General features: G+C 41.5%; 1 protein-coding gene across 3 annotated transcripts in view; it reads left to right on the forward strand.

Moving 5' to 3' along the window:
- The first annotated feature begins 3,038 nt into the window (after positions 1–3,038).
- ENTPD4 (ectonucleoside triphosphate diphosphohydrolase 4) overlaps positions 3,039–27,420 on the forward strand; it is a 29,149-nt gene continuing 4,767 nt past the window's right edge. Inside the window, exons 1-12 of one of the 3 annotated variants that reach the window (XM_063086491.1) lie at positions 3,039–3,197; positions 10,012–10,113; positions 11,332–11,529; positions 12,408–12,613; positions 15,762–15,912; positions 16,493–16,596; positions 18,316–18,375; positions 18,658–18,812; positions 20,627–20,793; positions 23,315–23,639; positions 25,383–25,468; positions 26,441–26,602. In XM_063086491.1, the coding sequence (XP_062942561.1) occupies positions 10,106–10,113; positions 11,332–11,529; positions 12,408–12,613; positions 15,762–15,912; positions 16,493–16,596; positions 18,316–18,375; positions 18,658–18,812; positions 20,627–20,793; positions 23,315–23,639; positions 25,383–25,468; positions 26,441–26,602 (1,622 nt within the window). In that variant the 5' untranslated portion in view covers positions 3,039–3,197; positions 10,012–10,105. Of the gene's footprint in view, positions 3,198–4,522; positions 4,591–10,011; positions 10,114–11,331; positions 11,530–12,407; positions 12,614–15,761; positions 15,913–16,492; positions 16,597–18,315; positions 18,376–18,657; positions 18,813–20,626; positions 20,794–23,314; positions 23,640–25,382; positions 25,469–26,440; positions 26,603–27,420 lie in introns of those variants that run through there. The other 2 variants (XM_063086493.1, XM_063086492.1) reach the window with 2 other exon arrangements.

Here is a 27,420-nt window from a genome sequence, read left to right on the forward strand (position 1 = left end):
GTGGTGCCGGGCAGCAAATGCTGGAATGGTGATGTCCTGCAGGCACCCTGGGAACCACCTGTGAAACTGTTCTGACCTCAGACTCTGGCACTCTAACCTTATATGAGAGTGGCAGCCTCAAAGATGTCTAAAATGCCTTCAGGGTCATTCTTCCATCTAGACAAATAGCATCTGGCTTCCTATTAATCTCCTTATCAGAGGTTCATTTGGTCACACTCTGTTATTTTCTCTCCAACACAGCTTTTCATTCTTTACTTGGCCAGGCTGAGAATTTCCCAACTCTTTTTAAATTCTGTTTTTCTTTTAACTATAAATTTCATATTTAATTTGTTTCTCTCTTCTTGTGTTTTACTACAAGCAGTTAAGAGAAACCAAGCAGCACCCTGAACACTTTGCTTAGAGAATTCTTCCACCAAATATTTCAGTTCATTGCTCTTAAATTCTGCCTTTCACAAAGTACTAGGACATGAACATAACTCTGCTATACCCTTTGCCACTTTGTAATAAGTATGGACTTTCCTCCAGTTTCCAAGAAGACATTCCTCATTTCTGTCTAAGACCTCATCAGAATGGCCTTTACTGTCCATATTTCTACCAACATTCTGATCACAGTCACTTGGATAATCTCTAAGACTGAGGCTTTCTCTAGAGCTCTCTTCTGAGCCTTTGCCAGAATAGCCCTTACTGCTCCTTTAAGGACTTAATTGCCTCCTAAAGGACCTACCTCTTAATGCTATTACATTGGGTATTGTTTTTTTTGTTTTGTTTTTTTTTTTGGCAGCTGGCTGGTATGTGAGGCTATTAAGTTTCAACACAAATTTTGAAGGGCACATGCAGGCCATAGCAGAGAGGACAATGGAACGAGAAAAAGGGGAAAAACTTGTTTCTAGTCTTCTGCCTCTTAGAAATCATTAATTTTATACCTGGAAAGGACCTTAGAGGTCAACCTACTGATGACTGGCAGCCCCTAGGTAGATTCAGGATGGAGGCTGGTCACCAGAAAGACCAAGGCAGGACCCCCAACCTCTAGGAGAGGAGAGAAGCGAGGTTAAGTTTATCACCAATGGCCAATGATTTAATCCATCATGCCTATGTAACGAAGTCTCCATAAAAACTCAAAAGGACTGGGTTTGGAGAGCTTCCAGACAGCTGAACACATGGAGGTTCCTGGAGGGTGGCTCGCCCAGGCAGCACATGGAAGCTCTGGACCCCTCCCCAACACCTCACTCCATGCACCTCTTCATCTGTATCCTTTGTAATATCCTTTATAGTAGACTGGTAAACATAAGTAAGTGTTTCCCTGAGTTCTGTGAGCCACTCCAGCAAACTAATTGAACACAAGGAAGGGGTCGTGGGATACTCATTTACAGCCAGTTAGTCAGAAGCATGGGTGAAACAACCTGGAGCTTGAGATTGGCATCTAAAGTGGGGCTGAGGGCAGTCTTGGGGACTGAGCCCTCAACCTGTGGGATCTGACATTATCTCCAGGTAGATAGCATAGGAATTGAATTGGAGGACACCCAGCTGGGGTTGGCTGGAGAATCGATTGCTTGCTTGGTGTATGGAGAAAAACCCGCACACATGTGGTCACAGAAGACTTGTGTGCGATGGTAGTCTGAAAACAGAGGAAAAACACTTGGTTTTTTTCCCCACTCATCTGTCCTAGCTCTTATCAGATAATCGATACACATGAATTATCAGGAAATACTGATGGTGTAATAACACATACCAGTTAGAAATTGTAGTAGAGGCTTCCTTAAAAGAGACTGCCATAATACAAACAGCATCTCAAAGTCCTTTGGTAAGGATTTTGTAGGACAAATAATTTCGAGGGAGCCTGACCGTAAAATCACAGCATGTTGGTGGCTAATTACTTCAGCTTCTCAGTGCTGACCTTGAATACTCGTCACAGGATTTTCTAACGTGTAAATTATCCAAGTTGGTAATTTTTTATAGCAACAGCTTGCCAAGAATGAACACTGAAGCAGGAGTCAGAAACTCTGCTCCCTGCTCTGCCTCCGGGGAGTCTTGATCCAGACACTCAACTTCTCTTGGGACTAGATATTTTCTACAGTCAGTTTCGTTCAACCTTCTGCGACTTCATGATTCTAACGTGGAACAATGTTAAAAAGTCAGTATCTACTTCTAAAACACAAGGCCCTGGTCACTGCTAGCCTTCCTGCTTAAACAGCAGCTGAATCCAGGGGTGAAACATGACCTGGAGGAGGAGGTGACCCAAGCTGGTGCCGGACCAAGAAGGATTCTGCCTTAAAATGTAGAACCACCGGTTCTGTCCAACGTTTTAAAGTGACTGGGCTGGCTGGTCACTTTCTGTCTCCGGGCAACAGTGTATTCTCCTGTATAAAAGCGGGGAAAATGGATAGAACCAAGGTCTCTTCCAGCTCTCAAGGGCAAAGCTCTGTGACTCCAAGGCAGTTAGCTGACTGTTAGGCTAGAGCTCTAGAGGGGCCTCGAGCAGAGAACGGGCCATTGGGTCAATCTCACGAACAGTGCTCTTCACCTTATCTCTTCTCGTGACCACTGTGAGTGTTGGGGGTGTGGGGACAGTCTGTCTCTAACACATGCAATTTAGGGGCAAGGATGAAATCCGGGCCCTACCTCTCACGAATTACGTGGACCTCAAGAGAGTCACTGAGTGGGTGTAAGCCTTCATTTCCCCAGGGAGCGTTACTGGCAAAGTTGTGAAAATGTCCACAGTTGAGCAGCTACTGCTGAGGAGCACTAAGCCTAAGTCTTGCTCGGTTTTCACGTGTTATTTTTGCATAATCCTTAGGAGCACTGCCGGGAGGATGAACTGCAATGTCACAAGCACATTGCGGGCGACAACCTGACTGGCTGGGACAGAGAGGACCGCTCCACCGCTTTCCACATTTCGCGTTCACAGCGCGGAGCCGCGCACGCGGAACAGCCGCGCACTCAGACGCCAATCACCGCGGCCCAGGCCCCGCCCCCCGGCGCGTGCCCTCCCGCCGCCAGCGTGCGCGCTCCGGGAGCTGGCGGTGACGCGGTGACGCGACGCCGGGGACGGGAGGGCTGGCAAGCGGGGGCGCGGCTCCCGGAAAAGAGCGGAACGTCCAGGAAGCCGGGGCCGGTTCTGTCCCGGCCGCTGCCGCCTGCTTGCCGCGGTGGCCGTGATGCTGCCCGCCCGCCCGCGGAAGCCCCGGCCTGCCGAGCAGGTGAGGCCGCCTTCCGGGCGCGGACCAGGGGAAGGCGGGCGGCGTCTGCGAGGACGGCCGGGGCGTGCGGACCGGCGGGCGGCGAACGGGCCGCGGACGAGCCTCGGTACCCCGGGCACCCGAGGATTCGCCCGGAGCTCTCCCCGCACCCGGCCCTCCCCGCGGGCCGCCCACCCCCGCGGGCCGTCCCCGCCGCCTGGGACGCGCGGCAGGTGCTCCCCACCCCGGCCCCAGGAGCGAGCAGCCGCGGGCCGCGCTGGACTTTTCCTCCCTCGCACGCAGTGTGGGCGGAACCCGGGACACGGGATGCTGCACCGGGACCCGGGGCCGGCCTGCCGCGTTAGGTCGTGACATTGACACGATCAGCAGCATCGTTTCTGCTTTGCCTTGCTCTGCTCACTTTCGTGTTAGGTTTCTCCTTGGGAAAATGGAGCTGATTGGGCGCAGTGTTTGTCAACTTGAGTGATGCGTGGACTCCTGTTAAAAGGACAGGTCTCTCATTCTGTAGACTATGTCCCAGAGCCGGCAGGTGTCCCCAGACCCCAGTTAGCTGAACACTGGTGCAGAACATTTTTAAGGAACGTTTATCACTAAGGAAACAAAAGAGATACTTTATAATTCAAGAACTTCCATGCTAAATAAACTAAAGGTTACGAAAGAGCCTGAATTAGAGACTCAAATCCCCGCTTAATTTCACATCGCAGTCTTTATTGTGTTCTGCTTTGTATGATGAAAATTCCTAAATGTCTTGCCTTGGAGAGGCCTGAAAGAATCATATCCTTTCTGTTATATTTGATATTATCTTGTCTTTGTTATCAGGTTTGTTTGTTCTGTATGGCACATTAGCAGAATTGTAAAATGGAGTACTAATTTGTATAAGTAGTTTAATTGTTTTTTTCTCTGTTTACTTTCACATAAATATATAATCTGTATTTGTTGCATATTGAATCCGTGGCTTACGTCCTTCTAGCCCTAGTAGGAAATGTATGATCTCGGCCCCTGTGTATATAGTCTAGGGAGAAGAGATAAAAATGAAAGTTGATCTAAGGATTTATATTCTCTACATATTTATTCAGCATGTTTATTTAAAATAGACTACACATGAATAAAGAGGAGATTCAGAGTGTGGGAAAACCTTAGGAAATAACAAGTTAACTCTTGACAAATATTGACCTGTGCTTTGAAAGAAGTGGAATATTGAGAGCAGGCCACATGAGGGTACTTTAGAAAGTTTGTGGAAAAATAGAATTAAAAGATAATATGAGTCTTTCCTCGAGCTTTTAGGAGGAAGTGGCATCATTAAAGGCCAGAAGCAAGCCTGACAACAACTTGGGAGAGGAGAGACCCACCTCTTAGAACAGAGAGATGTTATCTCAGACTGATGAGAGAACAGGTTGGTGAAATGGGACCACTTGATGGATGGAAGGTTTCAGGTACCACATAGGGAAGTTGGTGTTGATCCGTAGGCTTCCAGAAGTTTCTTGAGCTGGTCATATTTTGAAGGCAGTATTTTAAAAAGAGGTGTTTACAAAGAGTGGTGTTCACAGTGTAGGCAGAAGGTGAGTGACCCACCAAGAGATCTGTCTTAAGTGCTGATGTCTGCTGTGGTCGTCTTAGATGAATGGAATATTTGAGGAAGAGTTGAAAGGGCTCAATGAATGATAAGAGTATGTTGACAAAAGAAGTAGTCATCAAAGTTGAGAACCAGGTCATCTCATTGGTGCTGATATACTTCTTAGACCTGGAAAATTCTACAGGTGATACTAGTTTTCAGCAAAAGATTGTGACCCCAGACGTGGGCTAATTGAGTTTGCCCTGACAGGGCTTCAGCAAGCTTGGGATGTGGAACTGGAACGGGAGGAAAGAAGAAATTGACCAGAAAAAGACCATTTAAAAATGGGGACCAGAATTTTGCAAATGAAGAGGTAGGAAGAGGTTGTTTACTACTCGATACTGAAAAATAAAGGTAAAATTTTTAAAGTAAATATTGCCGAAAAGATGTATCTTAAGTGCAGCTATTGCATTCTTCTTAAAGAATGAATCAAATTGTCGTGATGCGTCTTTTGCCACAGCTGAGTGATGTGCCCTGGCAGCCTTCCCTTCACGCTCAGGACAGTTATTTCTTACAAAACTCTGCTGAAGTGCTGGAGAGCATCTTTAGTTTTTCCAGGTCCTTTTGTAATCCTTTGATTTCAGATTACTCTTTTTTGCAGCAGCTTCATGTCGTCTGGTCTTTTCTTATTTAGAGGTCTAGCTCTTCCAGAGCCAGACTCGTCTGCGACTTTATTTGCGTGTGACTCGAGAGTTCCATAATGTCTATTCCACTGCATCCTGCATTCTTCTCCCCAGGAGCCATTTGCCTTTAAGGCTGACCTGCATTATTTTCACTGTTGTCCTTAGGATTGTCTGTGAGAGACTGACAGACAAAGACATGGGCCCATGACCAGATGTTCTCCACTTCACTAAACAATGTTCAGCTAAGGAGGGCACCACTAGCTGAAGTCACGAGAGTTGCTGCGTCTCTCTGGTGATGGGTCTAACACAATTTAAGCCTTTTTAAAACGTGGCAGTTTTATGTAGTATTCCTGAGAGTTTGCCTCTTAAAGCTCTGATAGCAAGATTCTTAGCTGCAGGGAAAATTGGAGTTTACATTTCAATATCAAATTACCATATATTGGCTGCTAGACAGTAATCGGCCATACTCTTGTCCTGAATAAAAGTAATCACTTAAGCAAATTATAAGTTGTCCTATTTACTCTCTGCCTTTAAACACAAATTTTGTAACTTAAATAACATCGACTTATCCTTTTGGTCAAAACCTCATATATCTCAAAAAAAAGTCCCAAGACAAACACCAGCTGAAATAAAGTTTCCTAAGTATACTGTGATAGTTCTAATGGTACATCTCCTTGGAAGTGTATTCTCCTTTCTTACCCCCATCCAATCTACCTTCCACCTCCAGGAATCTTTCTCTGTTAAAGCTGGCTTCACTGTGCCTACTCTGACCTCTTTTAGCAAGCATCCATGTAATTTAACATTGCCTTTGGTTCTTCTCTTGGTAATTTCCTGGATATTAGTATTTGAAATTTGGGTTTGTTATTCCTTTTCATACCATCCTCAGTATGGATCATTGAGTCGTTAAAGACCTTTCTTCCCCAAGGACCAGTTTGCCTTTAACCATGATTTTAAGCTGTTACCTGAAACTTTTCTTTTGGTTCTTAGTTCAGCTATCACATAACTATCATGGATTTTTTTAAATGTTCAGATCGGAATTCCTATGTCATGAGTTTTTAAGACAGGCTTTCTCAACTTATCCAAAAGAGGATTTGATGCTGGAAATAAGATATCATCAGTCAAAGGGAGCTCGTTAAAAACACTTCTGTTGTTTCTTCTGATAATAAAATTAATCTATACGCTTTGAAAAAGATAGGCAAGCCTAGGGAAGAAAATAAAGACCCGTTATCTCACTATTCAAATAACTAACCATTGTTAACATTTTGGTTTCTCTCCTGCCATTTTTCCCCCAATGCATGATAAAATTTTTTCACTTAATATATCATGAACATCTTTCCGTGTCAGTAAATATAATCTACATCATCACCTTTAAAAGTAACATTGTATTCCGTTGAAGAAAAGTACCCTGTTTAATTTTACCCACCCTCATAGTGGACATTAGTAACAGTGTTTTGCTATTATGCTCAGTATTATGATGAACATCCTATATAAATTTCAATGAATTTACCCTATTGTTCCCTAAGGGTGAGTTTCTGAAGTGTGGTAGGTAGAGCAGAGGGTAAGCACATATGAAACATTCATGTATGTTACCCAGAGGCCCCCCAGATGGTTAGTACCTGTTCAGCTTCTCACCAACAGCATTGGAGTACCTTTTTAGTCCCCAGCACTGTTAGTAAAGCATTGTCAGACTTTAATCTCTGCCAATTTGGTAGTTATCAAGTCTTGTTTTTATTTCTGTTTCTCTGAATACTGATGAAGTTACATTTTACCAGACATTTATATTTCTTATTTTGTTAATTTCCAATTATCCTTGCCCATTTTTCTCTTTCTTTTTTTTTTCTTACCCATTTTTCTATTCCAGTGTTTCTCTTATTTCTAAGAACTTTTTATATGTAAAGGATATTTACTTTTTGTTGTGAGTTTTACATGTACATTTCCCAAGCTGTGTGTATTTGCAGAGGTATTTTGTTGAAGCACACAGAAGTTTTTATTTGTTTTTATTTATTTTTTCTTTTGTGTGTGTGTTTATTCTTTTTTTTTTTTAACACACAGAAGTTTTAGATTCATGTGTAGACATTTTCTTTCACTTATGATTTGAGACATTGATATTACTTGTGAAAAAAAAAACCTTACTCATTCTGAGATTATGTAAGTATTTACCTACATTTTCATCTTACCTTTTTATGGATATTTTTAATATTTAATAAGCCATTGGAATACAAGGTGCAATGTAGTAATCTCACCATATTCAAATGCTAAAAGATAGCTATTTTATAAAAACACATTAAAATTCATTTAAACACCTAGTTAATTGACATACTTTTTAACACTTTGTGTAAACTTTTAAATCACAAATGGTCCTAAATTTTGGGTACATGGTACAGTGTGGACACCATATTAAAATCTGAACTAATTAAAGTGATTTTCCCCTTTTGTCAGGCAGGCATTTTTACTCTGTAATATCTTTGTGTGTGTGTGTTTTATCTTCTCTGTCAGATTATAAATTCTTTAAGGCCCATGTTCATATCTGATTTATCTTTGTATCTCCTGTTTCCATCTGTTTGTATAACTAACAGTGGTGCTCATCACCAGTGTGACAGGCACCGGTCACTGGGAAAATAGAAAAAGAAGACACTGTCCCTGCCCTTGTGGGGCTCGCCATGTAATAGGAAAGTTAACCACAAGTGTAATACTGCAGTCCACTGCTGTGATGAGTAAACTCTGGCGACATGAGGCTTAGGGAATTTCTCACAGAGGGATCATGCTGATTTGTGTCATGAGGTATGCACAGGAATGCTAAGTGATGGACCCAAGAGAGAGATTCATTCTACGGACGCAGAGGAATGTGAAGCATTTCAGAGCTCTGCAGCTTGTGTTAGTATGGCTGGAGAGTAGAGTACATTTAGAGATCTGTCAGGGGATTAGACTAGAAGGATAGACAGGGACCAGATCAGTGCTGTCCACAGAACTTTCTGCAGTAATGACAGTGTTATGTATCTGCGCTGGCTAGTGCAGAAGCTCCACATGGCTGTTGAGCACTTGGAACGTAGCCAGTGCAACTGAGCATCTGCATTTTTAATTTCATTTAATTTTAGGTACTTTAAATAGTCACACATGGCAAGTGGCTACCATATTGAACAGCGCTGGACTAACATGTTTAAAGACTGTTAGGGACGCCAGTGTGGCTAGAACAGAGTGAAGAGGAGAGAGTAGATGATGAGGTCGGAGCTGTAACAGGTGGCCAGATCCTATAGGACTTTGTAGGTCAGAGTGTAGGCCTTTGGTGTTAAGTGTGATGGTAGCCGCTGAAAGATTTTGAGTGCAAGAGTAATGTAATCAGGGTCCTGAGCAGGGAGGGAGTGGATATCAGCTTCAGAAGAAGAATCTGTGCCTGAGGGTGTTGATAGAGCACTGGAGAGCCACTGGGTTGAGACTGCAGGTGGAAAACCAGTTAGGTTGCTGTTTTGTCAGAGTAGGCAAGATATAAAACCTGACCTCAGGCAAAGGTGGTCAAGAAAAGGGACAGATTTTAGATAAAATGATGTTAAAGAAATAGAAGAAATCCATAGGAAATTGGATTTGGGAGATGAAAGGGAAGGATCAGTTTCTGATTTGAGCAGCTTGGTGGGGTCAGGATTGGGACTGCAGGGGGCAGAGCAGGCTGGGAGGAAAGGGGGTGAGGATTGCAGTTCAGGAGTTCACTTGTAGAAATGTTTTTCATGGTCCTGTTCATGGAGATTTTCACGGGCAGCTGAAGGTGCATGTTGTAGCTCAGAAGAGAAGCCTGAGGTAGAGAGAGAAGCTTTTGAGTTATCTGATAATGGAAACAGGAATGAGGCTGACCAGTTAGAAGAGAATGGACAGAGAGATCCCTCGGGAGCACAAGAGCAGACAGGGTTGGCAGAGGACAATGGACTTGAAGGTCCTTAGCAGGAGTTGTCCAAGAGATAGTAAGCAGACTAGAGGAGACAGCTGTCTGGAGAGGCCTGAAGAGGGAAAGCAGTGCCCTGAAACCCAGAAAAGAGAGACACATCCATCCTTGGCTCTGGCACATGGGAGGAGACCCTGGCTGTAGGCCTCTGTCTTCCCTGTGATTTGAGGTTGGAGATTAGAGGAGGGGCAGTAATGGGGAAAGGGACACGGAACTGACTAGGGATATAGTACCTTGCATGATACTTTGCACATGAAGGGTAAGTCTCATATTTACCAGATCAATGGATATGTCGGTTTCCCATTCAATCACCTGCCTACCTCCTGCCTCCACCCCAAGTCTTCCTTGTACCATACAGTATTTAAGGCCCATTTGATGTCCTTATATTTCTGGTTCACTGATGTGCTTTTGGGTAGAGGGCACTAACTGGTGCCAGACTGTTATCATCTCTTTTTGATTTGGGCTTCTGTGCCAGCATGAAATTAACTTAGAAGTGTGTCGCTCAGAATAGACCCTTCTAACAGTTTCCGTGCAAGGATCACGTACCAGGTTATGAGGGGTAGGATTTAAGCACACACATGATAAAACGAACATAGACATTTTCTTTAATTGTGCTCTCTTTGTGATTTTTCTCACTTCCTGGAACAGGAGGGCTCTAACTCCGTGAGGACCCCAGCTTCGTTTCTGTAAATGTGTGTGAGGGCCTGACTCCCAGAATCTTGCTGGTCGCTGACTTTTCAGTATGGGGAGGTGAGTGATGGGCCTAATCACTGGTACTGTAAAATCTGAGATTTTGGTGCCACAAAAACAGGTCTTGAGAGGAAAAAACATCCAAATCCCAAGTGGAAAGCGTTGGAAGTTGTGTTGCACTTCTTCTGTTTAACACCTTTATTCTTCCAGGGCCCACTGGGGCGCCTGTCATGGGAGAGAGTGTCAGGTAGATTCTACAGACAGTTGTGCAGTTTCCAGTCAAAGCTGCACACTGGGATCTGTACGGGGGTTATAGAAACACAGGATAACTGTGTGTAGCCTCTGTGCTGTGGGGAGGAGGAGGACAAATGCCGTGGTGTGGCCCAAGATCCCCCGTGGAGACTAGACACTACAGGCAGAAAATTCTGTTGGGTTAGCAGGATACCTCTGTCTTTCACGAGGTATTTTATTCTATGAAGTGCTCTTCAAAGTGAAGAGCATAGAAATTAACTGTAAAACAATAAAATTTATCCTGAAGTCAGTGCAGTTTTTTTAAAAAGCCTAATAATAGTTCTAGAATGAGCCTCTCATTCCTGCCATAAACTGAGAAGAAAAGTTCCTGCTTATTTGCAAAAAAATGTGTCATAGGACTATTTCTAAAAATATGGGACATACAAAACTCATTTATTGATTTTGTTATGGGGATGTTGTTAAAGATGTTATTTCTCCCATTACTGAGACGTTAAAGAGAAATTCGCCTTGAATTCAGTGTTAGGAAAATCTTACTCCTCCTGAGCAATTGATATGGTTCTAACCTAGTGGACAGTGTTTTGGCCGCTGGGATACTTACTGATGTTCGCAGGCCTACCTCACGACGTGCATTTCTACATACTAAATTTCCCTTTGCTTTCATCATCCTTAAACCTGATTTCATATTGTGTATATATCTATCTTATTGCACTTATTCTTGTAAGCTGTCTTTAATTCTTCTTGGACCAAAGCAGGGTAAAATAAAAATCTGCATAGTATTCTCAAAAAGGGGGGAAAACCCAAAGTGTCATAATCAACAGGGTCTAATTCTCATTCATATAATTTTATATTAATGGGTTCTGTAGCAAAATAGAAATGTAAAAGATGTTGGTGTACGGATACCTACAGACAGGGAAATAGGGGTAGCTCAAGTTGAGTATCTTGCTATAGGATCAGTTTAGGTGAGTGAGGGGAGGCCTCTTTGGAGCAGATGGCTTTAAAATCTGGGGGTTTTTTTTTGAATTTCAGGATCGGCATCTCCTGTCTTTTTCCTGCTTCATGGCATTTTAGCATCTCTCCAGTGGGGTGTCCTCGAATTCTGAATACCAATTTTCGCCAGATTATTGTCATTAGTGTCCTGTCTGCTGCTGTTTCTCTTTTATACTTTTCTGTTGTCATAATCCGAAATAAATATGGGCGGCTATCCAGAGACAAGAAATTTCAAAGGTAAGAGATAAAAACATTTGTTTTCTAGATGGAATGCCACACTTTCTGTCTTACTTGGTTTGGGCTGCTACAATAGAATACCATAGACTGGGTGGCTTATAAACAACATAAATGTATTTCTCACAGCTCTGGGGGCTGGGAAGTTCAAGATCAAGGTCTCAGGAGGTTTCGTGTTGGTGAGGGCCTGTTTTCTGGTTCATAGATGGCGCCTTCTCACTGTGTCCTCACATTGGGAAGGAGTGAGGGAGCTCGCTGGGGTCTCTGAGGTCTTTGCCCTCATGATTTAATTGCCTCCCAGAGGCCCCTTCCTCCAAATAGCATCACATTGGTGATTAGGTTTTCAACATATGAATTAGGGGTGGACACAAACGTTCAGTGCCTAACATCTCTATTTCATAGCCTCAAGACATTTGGGGCTGGGTTGGAATTTAAGGAGCATGTGACTGTAGGAACTAGATTCTGTACTGAATATAGCATAGCATGAAAAATTTAAACTGTTTGTTAACTGCTGACCACTGAATCCATATCATAAGAGGCCCTGGAATAATTATTTAAACATAAGCTTCTCCTGTAATGTGTTTTAAACTGATTTTTCAGTTAACGTTGGCAGTTTGGAAATACAATGTTGCATTTTGGAATTTGTGTGAACTTCTGTAAAGGAATAATGAGTGTGTATCTGATTTAGATGATCTTTATCACCATCATTTGTTTTATTTCCTTTTGACTCTTTAATGATTTTAATTGTGAAGAAGTGTTACAGTGTTGCTATTACACAGCTTAGAAATCACTGACTCGGTATTTGTCTTCTGTATTTTCTCTGTTAGGATTAGGATGATATGCTCTGTCTAAATAAAGGCATATGTGTTTTTCTGCACAAGGTACTTGGCACGAGTTACTGACATTGAAGCTACAGACACCAGTAACCCCAATGTGAACTATGGTATTGTTGTGGACTGTGGCAGCAGTGGGTCTCGAATTTTTGTCTACTGCTGGCCAAGGCATAATGGCAATCCTCACGATCTGCTGGATATCAGACAAATGAGGGATAAAAACCGAAAGCCAGTGGTTATGAAAATAAAACCCGGTATGTAAACGAGAACTGTGTGGCTGGCAACCAGGTTCTGTCCTCTTGATCTCGGTGGTGTCTCTCCTGCCTTTCCCTTTCTCTTCACACTGTCACCACCCACTTCAAAGCTCACGTGAGGACTTAATGGGGCTCTCTGTTTCACTTTTCCCTTTTTGGTCCATTTTGCATAAGGTGACTAACACCTTGATAAAACATCCAGAAGCCATATCTTTTTGTCTTCTGTAGCATTTGTCACATGCCTTACTCATGGTGTCTACTCAGATGTTTGCTAGTTGACATTAATTGTGGAAGGGATTTTCCTATTTGGTAGCCATTCGTCTCTATCCTTAATGACAAGGTAATTTCAGATAACTCATAAAAATCTATATTCTGATATCTTGGTATATATTTGTCATTTTTTTTCTTTATTTTGTTATGGTTATCATTTTTAAAAATTCCTGCCCAAATATATTTCTGATGATCTAGATTATTTAATGAAGGTGACCATAGAACTTAGAAGAGCTGATATAATTATGTCCGGTTTTTAAAGATATTACAATGTCTAAGCCAGTGTGATATGTAAAAATTGAAATTTGACTTCGATATTAGATCATTTAAATCAGTGATTTTCAGCCTTTTTCTGTGTCATCATCACCATTTCCATGGACAGCTTTTGTCGGGAGCATTAGGAATGGAAGATATTAGGAGTACCTTGAAACAAGCTTTTGATGTCTTGATAGTTGATAATCACTGATTTCAAACAGTGACCATAGATCTTATTAGAGATACAGTGTTTACTTCATCTTACCAATGTATTGATTAGTAAAATATTAAATCCAAACAATCTAAGGAATTTATCTTTTAAAATATTAGAGAATATTGATAAATAATTATCCTAGCTCATTATCCCCTATTTCAGAAATATAAGTAAAAAGTCTATTCAGTTTAGCATGATAAAATACATGTCTTCATAAAACAGTTTCTTACTTCATAGAATGTAGACCCCTTGAGTCCTGTTCATTCTTCGCTGAGTAATTCAGACCCTCTTCAGGCAACACTCAACAAGTTGATCGTTCTTTGATGTTTGGGCAGCTGGGTACCAGCATATTACTCAGAAAATTAAAAATCTCTACCTCATTTTTTAGGTTAAAGAGAGAGAAGCTAATCTGTCTATAAATAAGCATTATTCTGATATCAGAATACATTTCCATGAACGAAGATTAACTTTTCTCAAAGTCTTAATTTTTAGTTTTCTGTTTTCCCACCCTTTAAGTTTTTATGTATGCCTAATCTAGAAACATTTTCAGAGTTAAAGTAATATTGATCAAATACAAAAATCACTGAAGACTAAGAAATAAAACTCTATAAAGCACTTTGCATTTCTTCTAGCTTCATATACCGTGTTCTATCAGTGATTAAATTGGTCTCATGGAGTAAGATGAGGCCTTTCATGTCTTGGAGTTGTCCTTTTAGAACAAAGGGTCAGCTACAACATCATTCCAGGGTACATACCAGAATCTCATTAAAATCAGGCTTAACATGATTCTTTCCCTCACTCTATATGGAGTGTTTGAAATGGAAATCAAAATACCTTTTTATAGCACTTCTCTGTCCTGACACATGGAATCCCATTTATAGCACATTTCAGGGCTCTAGAAATTTCCTTAAAGATTCTGGCTAGTTTTGGGCTTGGTGTCCATTGTTTTTTGTTTTTGTTTTTGTTTTTGTTTTTGATGGCCGGCCAGGGGACTTGGTGTCCATTGAAATTGCATTGTATGTGGATTCAAAAGACCCGTATTTTAGTCTGTTTTCTACTGATTCCGTTGACAAATTGCTTCATCTTTCTGGGCCTACAATTTTTGAATCTGTGAAATGAGTAATTTTTTGACTTCTCAAGTCCCCATTATTTTTAATATTGTAGGCTAAAGGACAGTGGGAAATATTCATTCACTTCTGTGCACATTTAATAAATATTTGCTGAGCACATGCTCTTTGCCAGCCACTGTGTAAGATGCTGGGAACATAAATTTGAGCAAGACACAGTTTGTGCCTTGAGCAACTTCCAGTTATAATAAGACAGGCAAATAAATAGGTAATTTTGATACAGTGTAATGAGAGCACAGCTAGCAGTAGAGGTAAGCATAGAATATCATGAGAGCCTGTTTTCAGCTCCAGGGTTCTGTTGGGGAAGACTTCCATGGAGAAAGGACCCGAATGGATGTGCAGGAGTTAGCTGGCTACAGAGGGGTGGGGAGTGGGAGGTGCACCTCTTCCTTGGGGAGGTGCAAAGGCCCGAGTGGTGCTTCACAGAAGCGTTAGTTCAGTGTAGCTGAGGGCAAATGGAAGGGACATGGGAAAAGAGAAAGATGGTGAATATGCGGCACAGGCAATGCCAGTCTAGAGTTGAGCTTAATCTGGAGGGTGTTGAGGAGCCACAAAAGGATTTGAAGTGGGAAAGAGGTATCCTTTGGGGAGGGAAGCGTGGAGAAGGTCAAGACTGGAGGATAAACTTGTTACAGCAGGCTGGCCGGGGTTGGTGGCATCCCAAGAGATGAGGAGAAGCAAAGTCACATGAGAGGAACCAAGTAGAGGTGATCTCTCAAACCCAGGATGCATAAAGGGGTGAGGGAGAGGGGTTTTGTCTTGGACACTGGCTTGGGCCACTGGACAGTGCTGGTGGTCAGCGAGGTAGATAGCAAGCTGTGAGAGCCGTTTGCAATAGAAGTTGAGTTCAGATTTGGGTACATTGCATTTGGGGTGGCTGTGAGGATGAGCATTGGCGAGGTCCAGTGGATGGTTGCCATATACCAATCTGGGTGGCTGGTGATGAGCCTTGGAGAACTACATCATATGGTGGCCGTGGAAGCCTTGGGGGTGAGTGAGCCTCCCTGAGGATGGGGGGGACATGGTTCTCGAGGGCAGGGCTGAGCTCTTGTACATGGCACACGGTAGATGCTCAATCCAGTCTGTGTCTTTGATGATTGAGAAGAGGACACAGTGCCATCAACATCTCAGGAAGAGAGACTGTGGCAGTAGTTGCTAGAGAGATAGGGAAAACCAGGAGAGTGTAGTGTGTAACTTGAATTTCTCTCAAATTAGCCACACCAAAGAAACATAGCATGTTACTAAATGTCTTCTTGTTAACTGAAGTGTCCTGTCTCCCTAGGCATTTCAGAATTTGCTACCTCTCCAGAGAAAGTCAGCGATTACATTTCTCCACTCTTGAACTTTGCGGCACAGCATGTGCCACGGACAAAACACAAGGAGACCCCGCTCTACATTCTCTGCACAGCTGGGATGAGAGTCCTTCCTGAGAGGTGATCCAGGGTGCCAGGATGGGGATAAGGGCAGGGGCGAGGGGGTCTATGGGGGTGTGTTCTTCCCCCACTTCTCTTCCTCCCTTGCCATTGTCAAAAGGAAGACACTCAGAATTATTTCTTCAAATCTGGAATAGTACCAGGACTATTCCCTTAATCAGAAACCACCAAATATCTTTTAATTTACTAGTTTATGACTATAAGCTTTAAAGTTGTCATTTTAAAAAAGCTCATCTATTTTATTAATTTAAGGAATACTTGCAGTTGTAGTTTTACATCTAGGAATCACGTAATTCACACAACTTGCTCATTTTGAAAAATCTTTCAAAAATAAACAATCTTTTCAACAGATTGCTTGGTTTAGTTTTTTTCTTTTCTTTTTTTTTTTTTGGCAGCTGGCCAGTATCAGGGAATCTGAACCTTTGACCTCGGTGTTATCAACACCACACGCCAGCCCTGCTTTAGTTTTTAAATTAATAACTTCATATAAGATATACCAGAGCGATGGGTTTATTTATTTAGGAAAAAAAAAATTCAAGATGTGATATTTTGATATGTAAACTTTTGGATTGCCTTACAGCCAGCAGAAAGCCATTCTGGAAGACCTTCTGACTGATGTCCCCGTGCACTTTGATTTTCTGTTTTCTGACTCTCACGCAGAAGTAATTTCAGGGAAACAAGAAGGTTGGTATATTGGTCTTCAACTTAAAATTTGGGAAACTGTTCCTTTAAATCCTTCCTATTTTCCCCATTGTATACTTTATTAAATTACTCTTAATATCTTAAAATTTGGGAAATGATAGCATTGAAATATTATATTTTTTAAATGAACTAAATTAGTTTTTTATGACATCTTTTTTTTTAATTATTTTATTTTTATTTTTTTTTCAATTTTTATGACCTGTAAGGGGATCACAACCCTCAGCATGGTGTTGTCTGCACCATGCTCAGCCAGTGAGTGCACTGGCCATCTGTATATAGGATCCGAACTCGCGGCCTTGGCGCTACCAGCGCCACACTCTCCCGAGTGAGCCACAGAGCCGGCCATATGACTGATCTTTATTACCCAATCATTAGGCCATTAAAAAATAACTCAGTTTGTCTTCACCACATTTAGGGAACATATTTTGAACTCATTTTGATAGAAAACTGTGTGTTCCCTGCCTAAATTATATGGCTTTCTGAGATGATAATAATTATCAAGCTATTGGAAACTTCTGATTTGCTCAGTAGAAGGAAATTCTTCCTGACTATGATACACTGAGGGAATATTAGTTCTATTTTCAAACAAACGATTCTACTTGAGAATGAAATTGCAGGTCAGTGAAATTATTTGGGAAAAAGCTTGCTAGAAATGGAGACCAAAGTATTTATTTCACAATCGTCTGTCATTTCAGCACATACTTCCCATGTGAAGGGCACTGTAGAGAACACAAAATCAGGTGAAATTCAGATATTGCTACTGAGCTGCTTATAGACAAGTGAGGTACTCATTGAGCTGCTATATGAGGTAGTTTTAGGTGCCAGAGGAAGATAAGGAAAAAATATCATGGGAATTTGAAAGAGGGAGCCTTTTTTTTTTTTTCTTTTGCACTAGGGCCATCATAGAGAAAGTGACACTTGCACGGTGGCTCAAGGGATAGTAGTAAATAAAGCATGCCAGCCAGAGTACGGGAGGGGCTCTCAGGGAGGCATAGGCAGCAGATTACAGGCAGAAGAAATGATTTGAGTCAGTACGGGTTGGAGAGGATGCACCAGACAGAACAACAGAAATGTTTAGCTTTACTGGACTGCAGCCCTCTGGAAAGGTGGCGGTGGTAACAGTTGGACTGGTCTTCAAGTGTCGGTGCAGGGTTTGCACCTCCTTCTGCGTATCAGCCCAGTGGCAGAGGACAGAGTGGGGGCAGGAGGATCCAGTAGATGGGTTCTCACTGCCTCTCTCAGTAACAGCTTAGATCAAGGTGGCCTTGGAAATGACTAGAGATTGCGTATAGGAAATGTAAAAATAGAATCAAACTTGGCAACTGAGTGAACACGAGGGATAAAGGAAAAAGAGTAGGAGATACCTTGAACGTTTAAAACCTTGCAACTGATGTTTAACTTCAAAAGATAAACAGTCCAGCATTTTGAAATAACTCATACCTTTCAAAGGAATACCAGCACCTGGGGAATTATATTTTCAACCTATGTAAATGATATAAAATCATAAATATTAAAGTTAAGAGTTCTTGGGAAACCTTTAGGAAAAGATCACAACATCAGTAGAGATGTGTTGTTTCACATGGTGTTTTCGCAGGTTGTCAGGGAGTAAAATAAATGAGATGTTTGCACAGACTAAATTGAGAAGAGTTACACGAAATGTTTTAAAACTTTATTTTTCTTCACCCTGTGAAATGTCTATAGGTGTGTATGCGTGGATCGGCATTAATTTTGTCCTTGGACGATTTGAGCATATTGAAGATGGTAAGTGTCATGTTTCCAACTAATGTGTGTAACTGGAAATGATGGCTTTTCTATTGAATCCAGAGGCTGAGAAAGGAGCTAAGTTTTGTGCCGCTGCCAAGTGTGTAGGATAGAGCGGGAGGAGCTGCTGTTGAGCACACTTACACTTGGCTTTAGTCGGGAGGAGTAGACTGCGTTTGCCTAAATATGCTTGAAGTGTACCGTGGAAACAAGATGACTCTTCAGAATGTCCCAGTTCTCTGGGTCTGTTCCGTTCCACTGAACATTTCTTGTTCTTTCCAGATGACGAGGCAGTCGTGGAAGTTAACATTCCCGGCAGTGAAAGCAGTGAAGCCATTATTCGTAAAAGAACGGCGGGTATTCTCGACATGGGAGGCGTGTCCACTCAGATAGCGTACGAAGTCCCCAAAACTGTAAGCTTTGCCTCCTCACAGCAGGTCATTATCTGTACAGATTTCCTTCCGTTTGCTTTCTTTTCATTTAACATGTTTCCATCCGTTTTTGTTTTGTTTTCTGAGTCTGAACACACCTTTACTGTGCTTGCTGAGAGGTACCACCTTCTCAACCCAGGAGAAAGGAGACAGGAGGGACAAGGCAGACCTCGGCTAAGCCACTTGTGTTTGTTCATTGAAATCAGCTGGTTTGTTTTCTGAACTTAGGGTTTTTCTTTGGTATATATGTCAGTCACATGCTCGAGTTTCTGTTTACATTTTCTCTTCGGTCACTTCTTTTCTCAACAGGTTTTTAAAAAATAATATAATAGCATCAGATTTCTTAAGTTATGATTGGGGAAATATTTTTTTAATGGCTCAGACAGTTTTTGAATTTTCTGGAAAGAATCAATGTTTGTATCCACTACTTCCACATTCCTGAATTTGTGGTTCACTCTGTCTTTTCCCCATCACCTACAGAGCTCTCAGTCACTGCCTGTGAGCTTCCTAGTAGGTGGGGAGCCTTGCATAAAGAACATCAGGATGGTGTCCAGATATATTCCTGAATTGCTACCTGTTTTTTTTACAGGTTGAGCATCCCTAATCCAAAAATCCAAAATGCTCCAAAATCTGAAATGTTTAGAGCACCAACATGATGCTCAAAGCTGATGCTCAAAGGAAGTGCTCATTGAAGCATTTCTGATGTGGATTTTCAAATTAGAGATGCTCCACTAGTATGTATATGGAAGTAATCTAAAATCTGAAATCCAAAACACTTATGGTCCCAGGCATTTTGGATAAGGGTTACTCAACTTGTACTCTTATTTCTGTTCAGCTGTGAATTAACAACAAAGCCTGGTTTCCTACATTTTCCCCCAGAAAGTGGGGGGGCAGCATACTGTGCTGGTGAACAGGGAGACCGTGGAACTGGATGAGCCTGGGCTGCCTCATGATCCTGTTCCACAGTAGTTACGTGACCTTATGCAGGTCATGTAGCTTCTGTGAGCTGGTTTCTTCATCTATAAATTAGAAAAAAGTACCTACAGTGTAGGGTTATTTTAAGGTTTACGTGAGATAATGCATATGATAAATCTAGTGCACTGCCAGGCACCTCAACTGTGCTCAATAAATGTTATTGGCATCTTTATTAAGCTCCTTGGAAAATTGCTTTGTAAATTCAAGTATTATGACTTGTGTTTTCTAATTTCCATTCAGACTGCCTCTAGAAGCTATTACTAATGTCTTTGTAAAAATTCTTCCCTCTCCCCCGAAATAAAGTAAAAAATACATATAAAAGGAGTTTGTGAAAAATACTGAAAAATCAAGATTAAAAATTTCCCAGAGACTCATCTTCCCAAAAAACCATTGTTAGCATTTTGATGAATTTCTTTTAACAATGCATGAGCACGTTCCTTCATAAACTATTGATCACTGTAACCAACTTCACCTTCCTTTGATGTTGTATATTTAGATGAAATTCAGTTTTTTCTGTCATAGAATTGCAAAGGAGGTCTTTGTGTATAGAGACTTTTCTATGTTTATTTCCACACATAGAATTCTATAAATAGATTTACTAGGTCAGAGGGTATGACTTATATTGCTAACTTCCTTTTTCAAAAAGTCATAACAATATCATAAATGTGCCACCCATCTGAAATTTCCTAAGTCAGAATTTGTCATATTGAATTATGTTTAGAAGGATTTTTGGGAAACACAAAAGCAGGAATTTTGGGCCCTCTTAGATGAGACTCATTTTAGACTGTTGAACAGGAGGTTAAAGTTGCTTAAAATATTAAAGTTTGTTATTCTTATGTCTGCAGGAGGAAGTAGCTAAAAATTTGTTAGCTGAGTTTAACTTGGGGTGTGATGCGCACCAAACTGAGCATGTGTATCGAGTCTACGTGGCCACATTCCTTGGATTTGGTGGCAATGCTGCCCGACAGAGATATGAAGATAGAATATTTGCCAACACAGTTGAAAAGAACAGGTAAAGTGCCTTCCACTACTCAGCAGTCATTTGCAAACCTAGGTCTCCTCTCATAAACAAGAGGTCCAGACAAAGCAGGAGGGCTTAAGCAGCAAAAGTGTGTTGGCACCATTAGCTTGTTAGCTTTTTACTCCCCCATCAGTTGAGTAGGGAGAAGGAACCAGAGGACATCAGGGTCCTGCCTCCAGCCCTCTATCCTACTCCAAAGGTGGCTCACGCGCCCTCTCCCTCAGACCGACCCCTCACCTGATGGATTAGGAATTTCACCAACAGGCTGTAGAATAATCTTCAGCCCTGGGTAATGCAGGTCACAATTGCAGACTCCTAGAGAAGCTCAGCTCTGGGGCACTGCTGGTGTCTTGGAGGCCTGCAGCTAGTGTGCACACTTGTCATCATGAGAAGGTGGAAATGTGTGATATTCTGGAGATTCTATGCGTAAGCAGCCTGTGCAGCTATTTAGTAGGTAAAAACCATAGTGAAGGGAGTTACTCAAGAGAAAGAAGTGATCTGGAAGTCAGAGCTACTGGTTTTTGAACATTTTTAGGGGTGAAACTTTTAAAAACGAGCTGTGTAGAAATCTGGCATAGAAAATATAGAAAACAAATAAAAGCTATCAGTTTAAATTTATTTTGTAGGTTTAAGTATATAGCAATTATTTATGTGAAATTAGTTCATAAGAACAGAAAAGCTGGAAGAATAAAAAAATTTGAATTTTGGGTTTTATAAGATATGTTAACTACTGTGTTTTATTTGTTTGTCTTGGTAACAGAACTTTGAGGGGGAAAAATTCCTAATTCATGGAGCTAAGCAATAGTATACTTCCTTGATCAATTTAATCTTAAAAACCTGTGAAATCCTTAACATTAAAAAAGACCAAGTTGGAACTATTCAGCACCCTATTTACCAGACATTCATGCATGTAAATAGGAAAAGCAATAAAAACTTTTTCCAGTGTCTGCTCTAAAAGTTAATTGAATAGTGTTAATTATGAAATTCGTAGTCTCATGTTTTGTTTTCTTTCTTAAATTGGTGTCTAGCACATTTTGATATTATTTTTTATAGTAGTCTTAAGATAGAAATATTTTATACATGATATTTGAATCATATTTTTCCTGATTCACTGAACACCTTCTTCTGAAACCTTAATCTTTACTGATTGGTTTTAATGTCAAAAAGCTATGTATAATGGACAGGTCAGTGGTACTTCTTAGTTTATATGTAGGCAACTAAAAATAGTAGCATGAGGTATACATTTGACTGCTTTTGGACTTTTATAATAATTGTAATGTTTTTATGTCATGAATTAAGCCTTGAAATTCACATTTATCTTTTTGCCATTTGTAGCAGTAATTGGTTTTTTTAAACTGAGTAAAACATTTTTATGGCAAAGACCTTAATTTATTACACTCACGTGCATTATGAGTATCCCTGATTTAAGGAATACACACACATCTTGTCAGTTGAGTGGAAAGTAAAAACTTGACTTATCTTCAGAATGATGAACTCTCATACTGAATTCCAGCAGTATTTAACTTCTAACAGTTAAGCATCCATAAGGCAATTTTATGTTATCCACCACCAACGTCACTTCAGTTTTTGTAAGTTCTTTTCTGTTTCTCATTTGCTTGAAGGTACATGCACACAGTAGGTTGACAGATGTTAATTCCCAGAAAATTCATTGGGGAGTAGTAAGCCTCATGCATTTCAATAAAAGTTAACAGAAAGCATTTCTTTTCTACAGGATTTCTGAGAGCCTGAAGTCCAATAGGAACTTTGCCATCTGCTGTAATTGGGGCCAATAGTTGTTTAGTAAAAAATTAAAACATAAATTAGTTGGAACAGAGAATCATAACAATAGAGTCAAGCGTTAAACATTTTGTTTTAACTTCTATGTTCATTTGCCGTTTTTTTGCTGTGAGCTAAGCTTTCTTAGCCTACGTTCATCATTTCTCTGGCATTCAGTGCACCCCTCGTTGAGATGTCAACTTGCCTTTCTTTAAAGAATACCAAAGATTAAAAGATATTTACAAAGCAATTTGGTACCGAATTCTTCTATATTTTTATTAATTTTTCCCAATTTTCAAATCTTGCCCACACCTAGTTTGACAACAGTTTTTTAGCAACTTTATCAGGTTTTTCTAAAGCATCTAACTTGGTTTCCCTGGGTCAGTTCTTTTTACAGTCACATTTCATTCATCTATAGATAGTTAAAATCACAAGCACTAGTGGCAAAAATGGGGCTGGGAGCAACTCAGCTGCTGGGAGGGTCTGGCTGTGCTGCAGGGAATCGAAAGCATCGGGTAATGGGACAGGCTGTTTAGCTGGGCTCTGTTAATGTGTCTGCTGCACACAAATGTCTACCATGAGTCTCCGAGGGTCAAGTGCATATTTTCCTAAATGAATTATCCCAGAGCCCCTTTGTGTTCCCTGGAGCATGTTTTGAGAAACGCAGGCTTGCAGTCACTTCTCTGAAGCACGGTTTTCTGTATGACTCATGATAAAGTTTCTCTCTGTGCTGTAGGCTCCTGGGTAAACAGACCGGTCTGACTCCTGATACGCCGTACCTGGACCCCTGCTTACCCTTAGACATTAAAGATGAAATCCAGCAAAATGGACAGACCATATACCTACGAGGGACTGGAAACTTTGACCTGTGTCGAGAGACTATCCAGCCTTTCATGAATAAAACAAATGAGACACAGACTTCCCTCAATGGGGTCTACCAGCCCCCAATTCACTTTCAGAACAGTGAATTCTATGGCTTTTCTGAATTCTACTACTGCACCGAGGACGTGTTACGAATGGGGGGAGATTACCATGCTGCTAAATTCACTAAAGCTGCAAAGGTAACCTTCAAAGAAACCATCTGCTCCTGCATGCTTCTGAGAGACTGGTGTGGACAGCGACAGGCTGTGTCCTCCCTTCCCATCAGGAGGGAAAGATGGGGTGGGAATCCTGTTCCCTTTGGTTGGGAGAGGGAAACAGTTACAGCAGAAGTGAAAAAGCCACTGTAAGCCAACTTCTACTCACTACTCCATGAACTGCTGTGGTCACCATGACCTCCAAATTGCAGTCTTGTGTTACTGTTCTCTGCTGTATCTGACAGTGCTTCTCCCAGCTGCACACTCCTGGCCTCTTGTGCTCCCTGCCTTCTGCCAGTGTCTCCTCGGGCTCTTTCAAGCCTGTTCCCCCTCTTCTCTTCTACCTTGGTGGTCCAGACTTCCACCCTTGGCCCCCTGACCTTCAGGTTCGTGGATGATCTCATCCATGCTCACGGTTGCTGCTGCTGCTCAAGAAGAGGTTCCAGCCCTGACCCCGCCCAGTTGCCTGCTAGATTTCACAACTCCAAACAAACCCACCATTTTCTCCCCATTCTGCTCTGGTTGTGCTGTCTTGGTTAATGGTGTCACCAACCAACCAGTCCCCCTCCCTGAAACCTCAGAGTTATGACTTTTCCCTGTTGCTCATTCATCTCTCCCTATACACCCCTGTATAACCAGTCACCACATGTGATATTCTGTCTCACAGGTATCTCTCAAGCCCATCTCTGCTTCCTGTGCTGTAATCGTTGTCCTAATCCAAGCTTCTGTCTGTCATTTGCGCTATTGCAGGAGCCTCCCAGTTGGTCTTCCTGCATCTAGTGATCTCCATCATTCACCCTTCATGCAGCTTGCAGAGCATCTGAAACACACATCCGTCACCTTGCTCTCCTACTGACAACCTTCAGTGGCTTCCTTTTGCTTACAGTATTGATTTCCTGTCCCTTCGCACGTCCTCCCCACCTCTGTAGCCTCATCTCCCTACCCAGCTCTTGTATTTTAATCGTATCAAACAGCTGTTAGTTTCCTGCACTCGAGGCAACATCTCATCTGTGTCTCCGTTTGTGGTGTTTCCTCTTCCTACAATGCTCATGCTGCCCCTCTGGCCCCAGGCTGAGTGCTGTTCCCTTGTGTTCCCTAGCGCACACCCAGGCATGTGTCACCACCTCTCTGAACCTCAGTTTCTTCATCCTTTAAGTCAAGGTTAGAGTAGGAGGCATGTCGAGTTGAATATTACATTCAGAAGAAGCATTTGCACTGCACTCAGTGGTGTTCCTATTGGGACTCATGTTATTACAGATGACCCCAGAGAGAAGTGGTACCTCTTTCCCTTCTCTTAAAGATAAAGGCTTCCTTAGTCACCATTTTCTTCCCAGTACCTTGTGCTATGTCTGCCACAAACATAGTACTGAGTTTGAACTAGCTAAGATACTGCTTCACTCTCCCAAAAGTTTAGCTGTAATGTGCAGTCATGGAGGGAGAAACTAAACAGTTTTCAAGAGGGAGGTTGGTTGTGGCAGTGAAATGCTTTTTCACAAAACCTTTGGCAGAATTTTAAAATAAAAAGCAAGCATCACATTTGCTGATCAGTAAGTGCTCACTGAGTGTGTCTGTCTTGCATTCATTTTACACGTATGTAAGTGAAGCTTGTGTATTTCCTAATTGGAAAGACGTGCTTGTTATGAATGTGAATGTGGTGAACCATTTTTAAAAGAAAAAGATGTTTTAATAAGCCTTTACTGATGGTTTTTGGGATGACATTTCTTGCAGGATTATTGTGCAACACAGTGGGCTACCTTGCGGGAACGCTTTGACCGAGGCCTGTATGCCTCTCACGCTGACCTCCACAGGCTTAAGTAAGTAGTGGGTCGGTCAGGCCTGGGTGGGTGTTTCTAAGAAACCAGTAATTCAGAGTCGGACCCTCCGGCTCCCCATAGCCTGGCCCCGATCTACCTTTTTATCCTCCTCAGTCTCTATTCATCTACTCTTGGCTCCTGTCAAACAACACAAATACTTGTGCCCAGCCATAGTATGATTTTTTTGTCCAGTTTTGCTCTTCTTCCTCCTGAAATTCCCCTGTTTGTATCTTGGCTTGTTCACATCCTGCCCAGATATGAAAGCTAGGTCAGATGCTATCCCTCTCCACTCTTCCTCTGTCCACTCCACCATACTCCATCCCTCTCTCTTCAGGTCTGCGGGATGCTCATCGCACCTCTCTGATGTATGTATCGTGTTCTGCTTTGTTGTATAGTTATTAGTTGCTTTTTAAAAATCCCCTTTCATTATAGGTCACTTAAGTGCAGTAACTATATCTTATTTATTATTGTATCTTATTACTTTCTTAGCACAGTGCTTTGCAAAATATAAGACTCTAATAAATACTGAGAGTCATAGAATATCAGAGCTGGAAAGGACTTTCCTACCTTCTCATTTTATAGTAAAGAAACTGAGTTCCAAAGAGGTTGGAATTTGCTCCATATTTAATCAATGAATAAAAGATGGAATGCCTGAGGGAGGAAAATATCTGTCATGGTAACAGATTAAATTATGCCAAAACAGAAAAAAGGAAAATAAATAAATAAATAGATAGATAGATAGATCAAGTTGCACAAGCTAATTGATTTTGACAGGTGAACTGTTTCGTCTGTGGGATAAGGAGTAGAAACCAAGCAAATCAACTTGAAAAACATGCAGTTGGTTTGGCTGCTCAGCAAGCTGGCCAAGGAAGACTTTGCACCAGCGCTGTCATAGAGAAAGGCCATCTCCATGTACGGTGCCACTTTGATGAGTGAATCGGCCTGACTTGTGTTTGTGCTTGGCATTTGTAGGTACCAGTGCTTCAAATCTGCCTGGATGTTTGAGGTGTTTCATAGGGGCTTTTCTTTTCCTGTCAACTATAAGAACTTAAAGACTGCCTTGCAAGTTTATGACAAGGAGGTTCAGTGGACCCTGGGAGCAATCCTTTACAGGACCCGCTTTTTACCCTTAAGGTAGGGCTGTGAGATGGGTAATGGAAATCAAAAAAAGATGCTTTTTTGCTGTCACAGTGCCTCATGGCAACTGTGCTTTGTAGATGTTTGGGGTACTGCTGTTAGAGCTGGCTGTGGACAGAAGCATGGAGTCAGAGAAGTTTGACTTTGGTCTTCCTCACCTCCCCCAAATACTTCCTCCCTTCCCTTCCTGCCTATCCAATAATATGCAGCACTTTTGTGCTGCTGTTCTGTTTTGATTATTCTCAACTGTCTATTCCCACACCCTGTAAAAGGATTAATTCAGGGGTTCTTCACCTTTATGGCCTGTTTTTTAAATGTATAGTATAAATATAGAGGATTACAGAGGAAACCATTATACTGAAATACATTTAGCAAAATAGTACTGAAAACAAATTTGTGATACAGTAATATATGCTATTCTTTGTTAGCCCATTAAATAACAAGATCTGGCCGCAGAACTAATAATTTCTGTAATGTCCGTGTGGTGATGAGTGTCAGTGATATTTTGAGGCACTGACGGCACTGTAATGGGGTATAAAAGATCTGTGGTATTCATTAGTAACAAAGTCACAGGTCCTGCTAATACTACAATAGTTTGTGGTCTACATTCATGATCAAAGGAAATAATAGATTTCAGTCTGAGATTGGTAAATTAAAGATGTGCATTTTTCCCCTTCTAAGTTTGCTGACCCAGCTGTCAACTGACCCCACGTTAAGAACCCTAGTTAATTGGTAAATGAGATACTAGCTCCTGTTTTTCCCATTTAATTGAACATCTCCCAGCAATACTTTTAACTGGGCTAACTATAAAAATT

The sequence above is a fragment of the Cynocephalus volans genome, chromosome 2, assembly GCF_027409185.1.
Source record: "Cynocephalus volans isolate mCynVol1 chromosome 2, mCynVol1.pri, whole genome shotgun sequence".
Taxonomy (NCBI): Eukaryota; Metazoa; Chordata; class Mammalia; order Dermoptera; family Cynocephalidae; genus Cynocephalus; species Cynocephalus volans.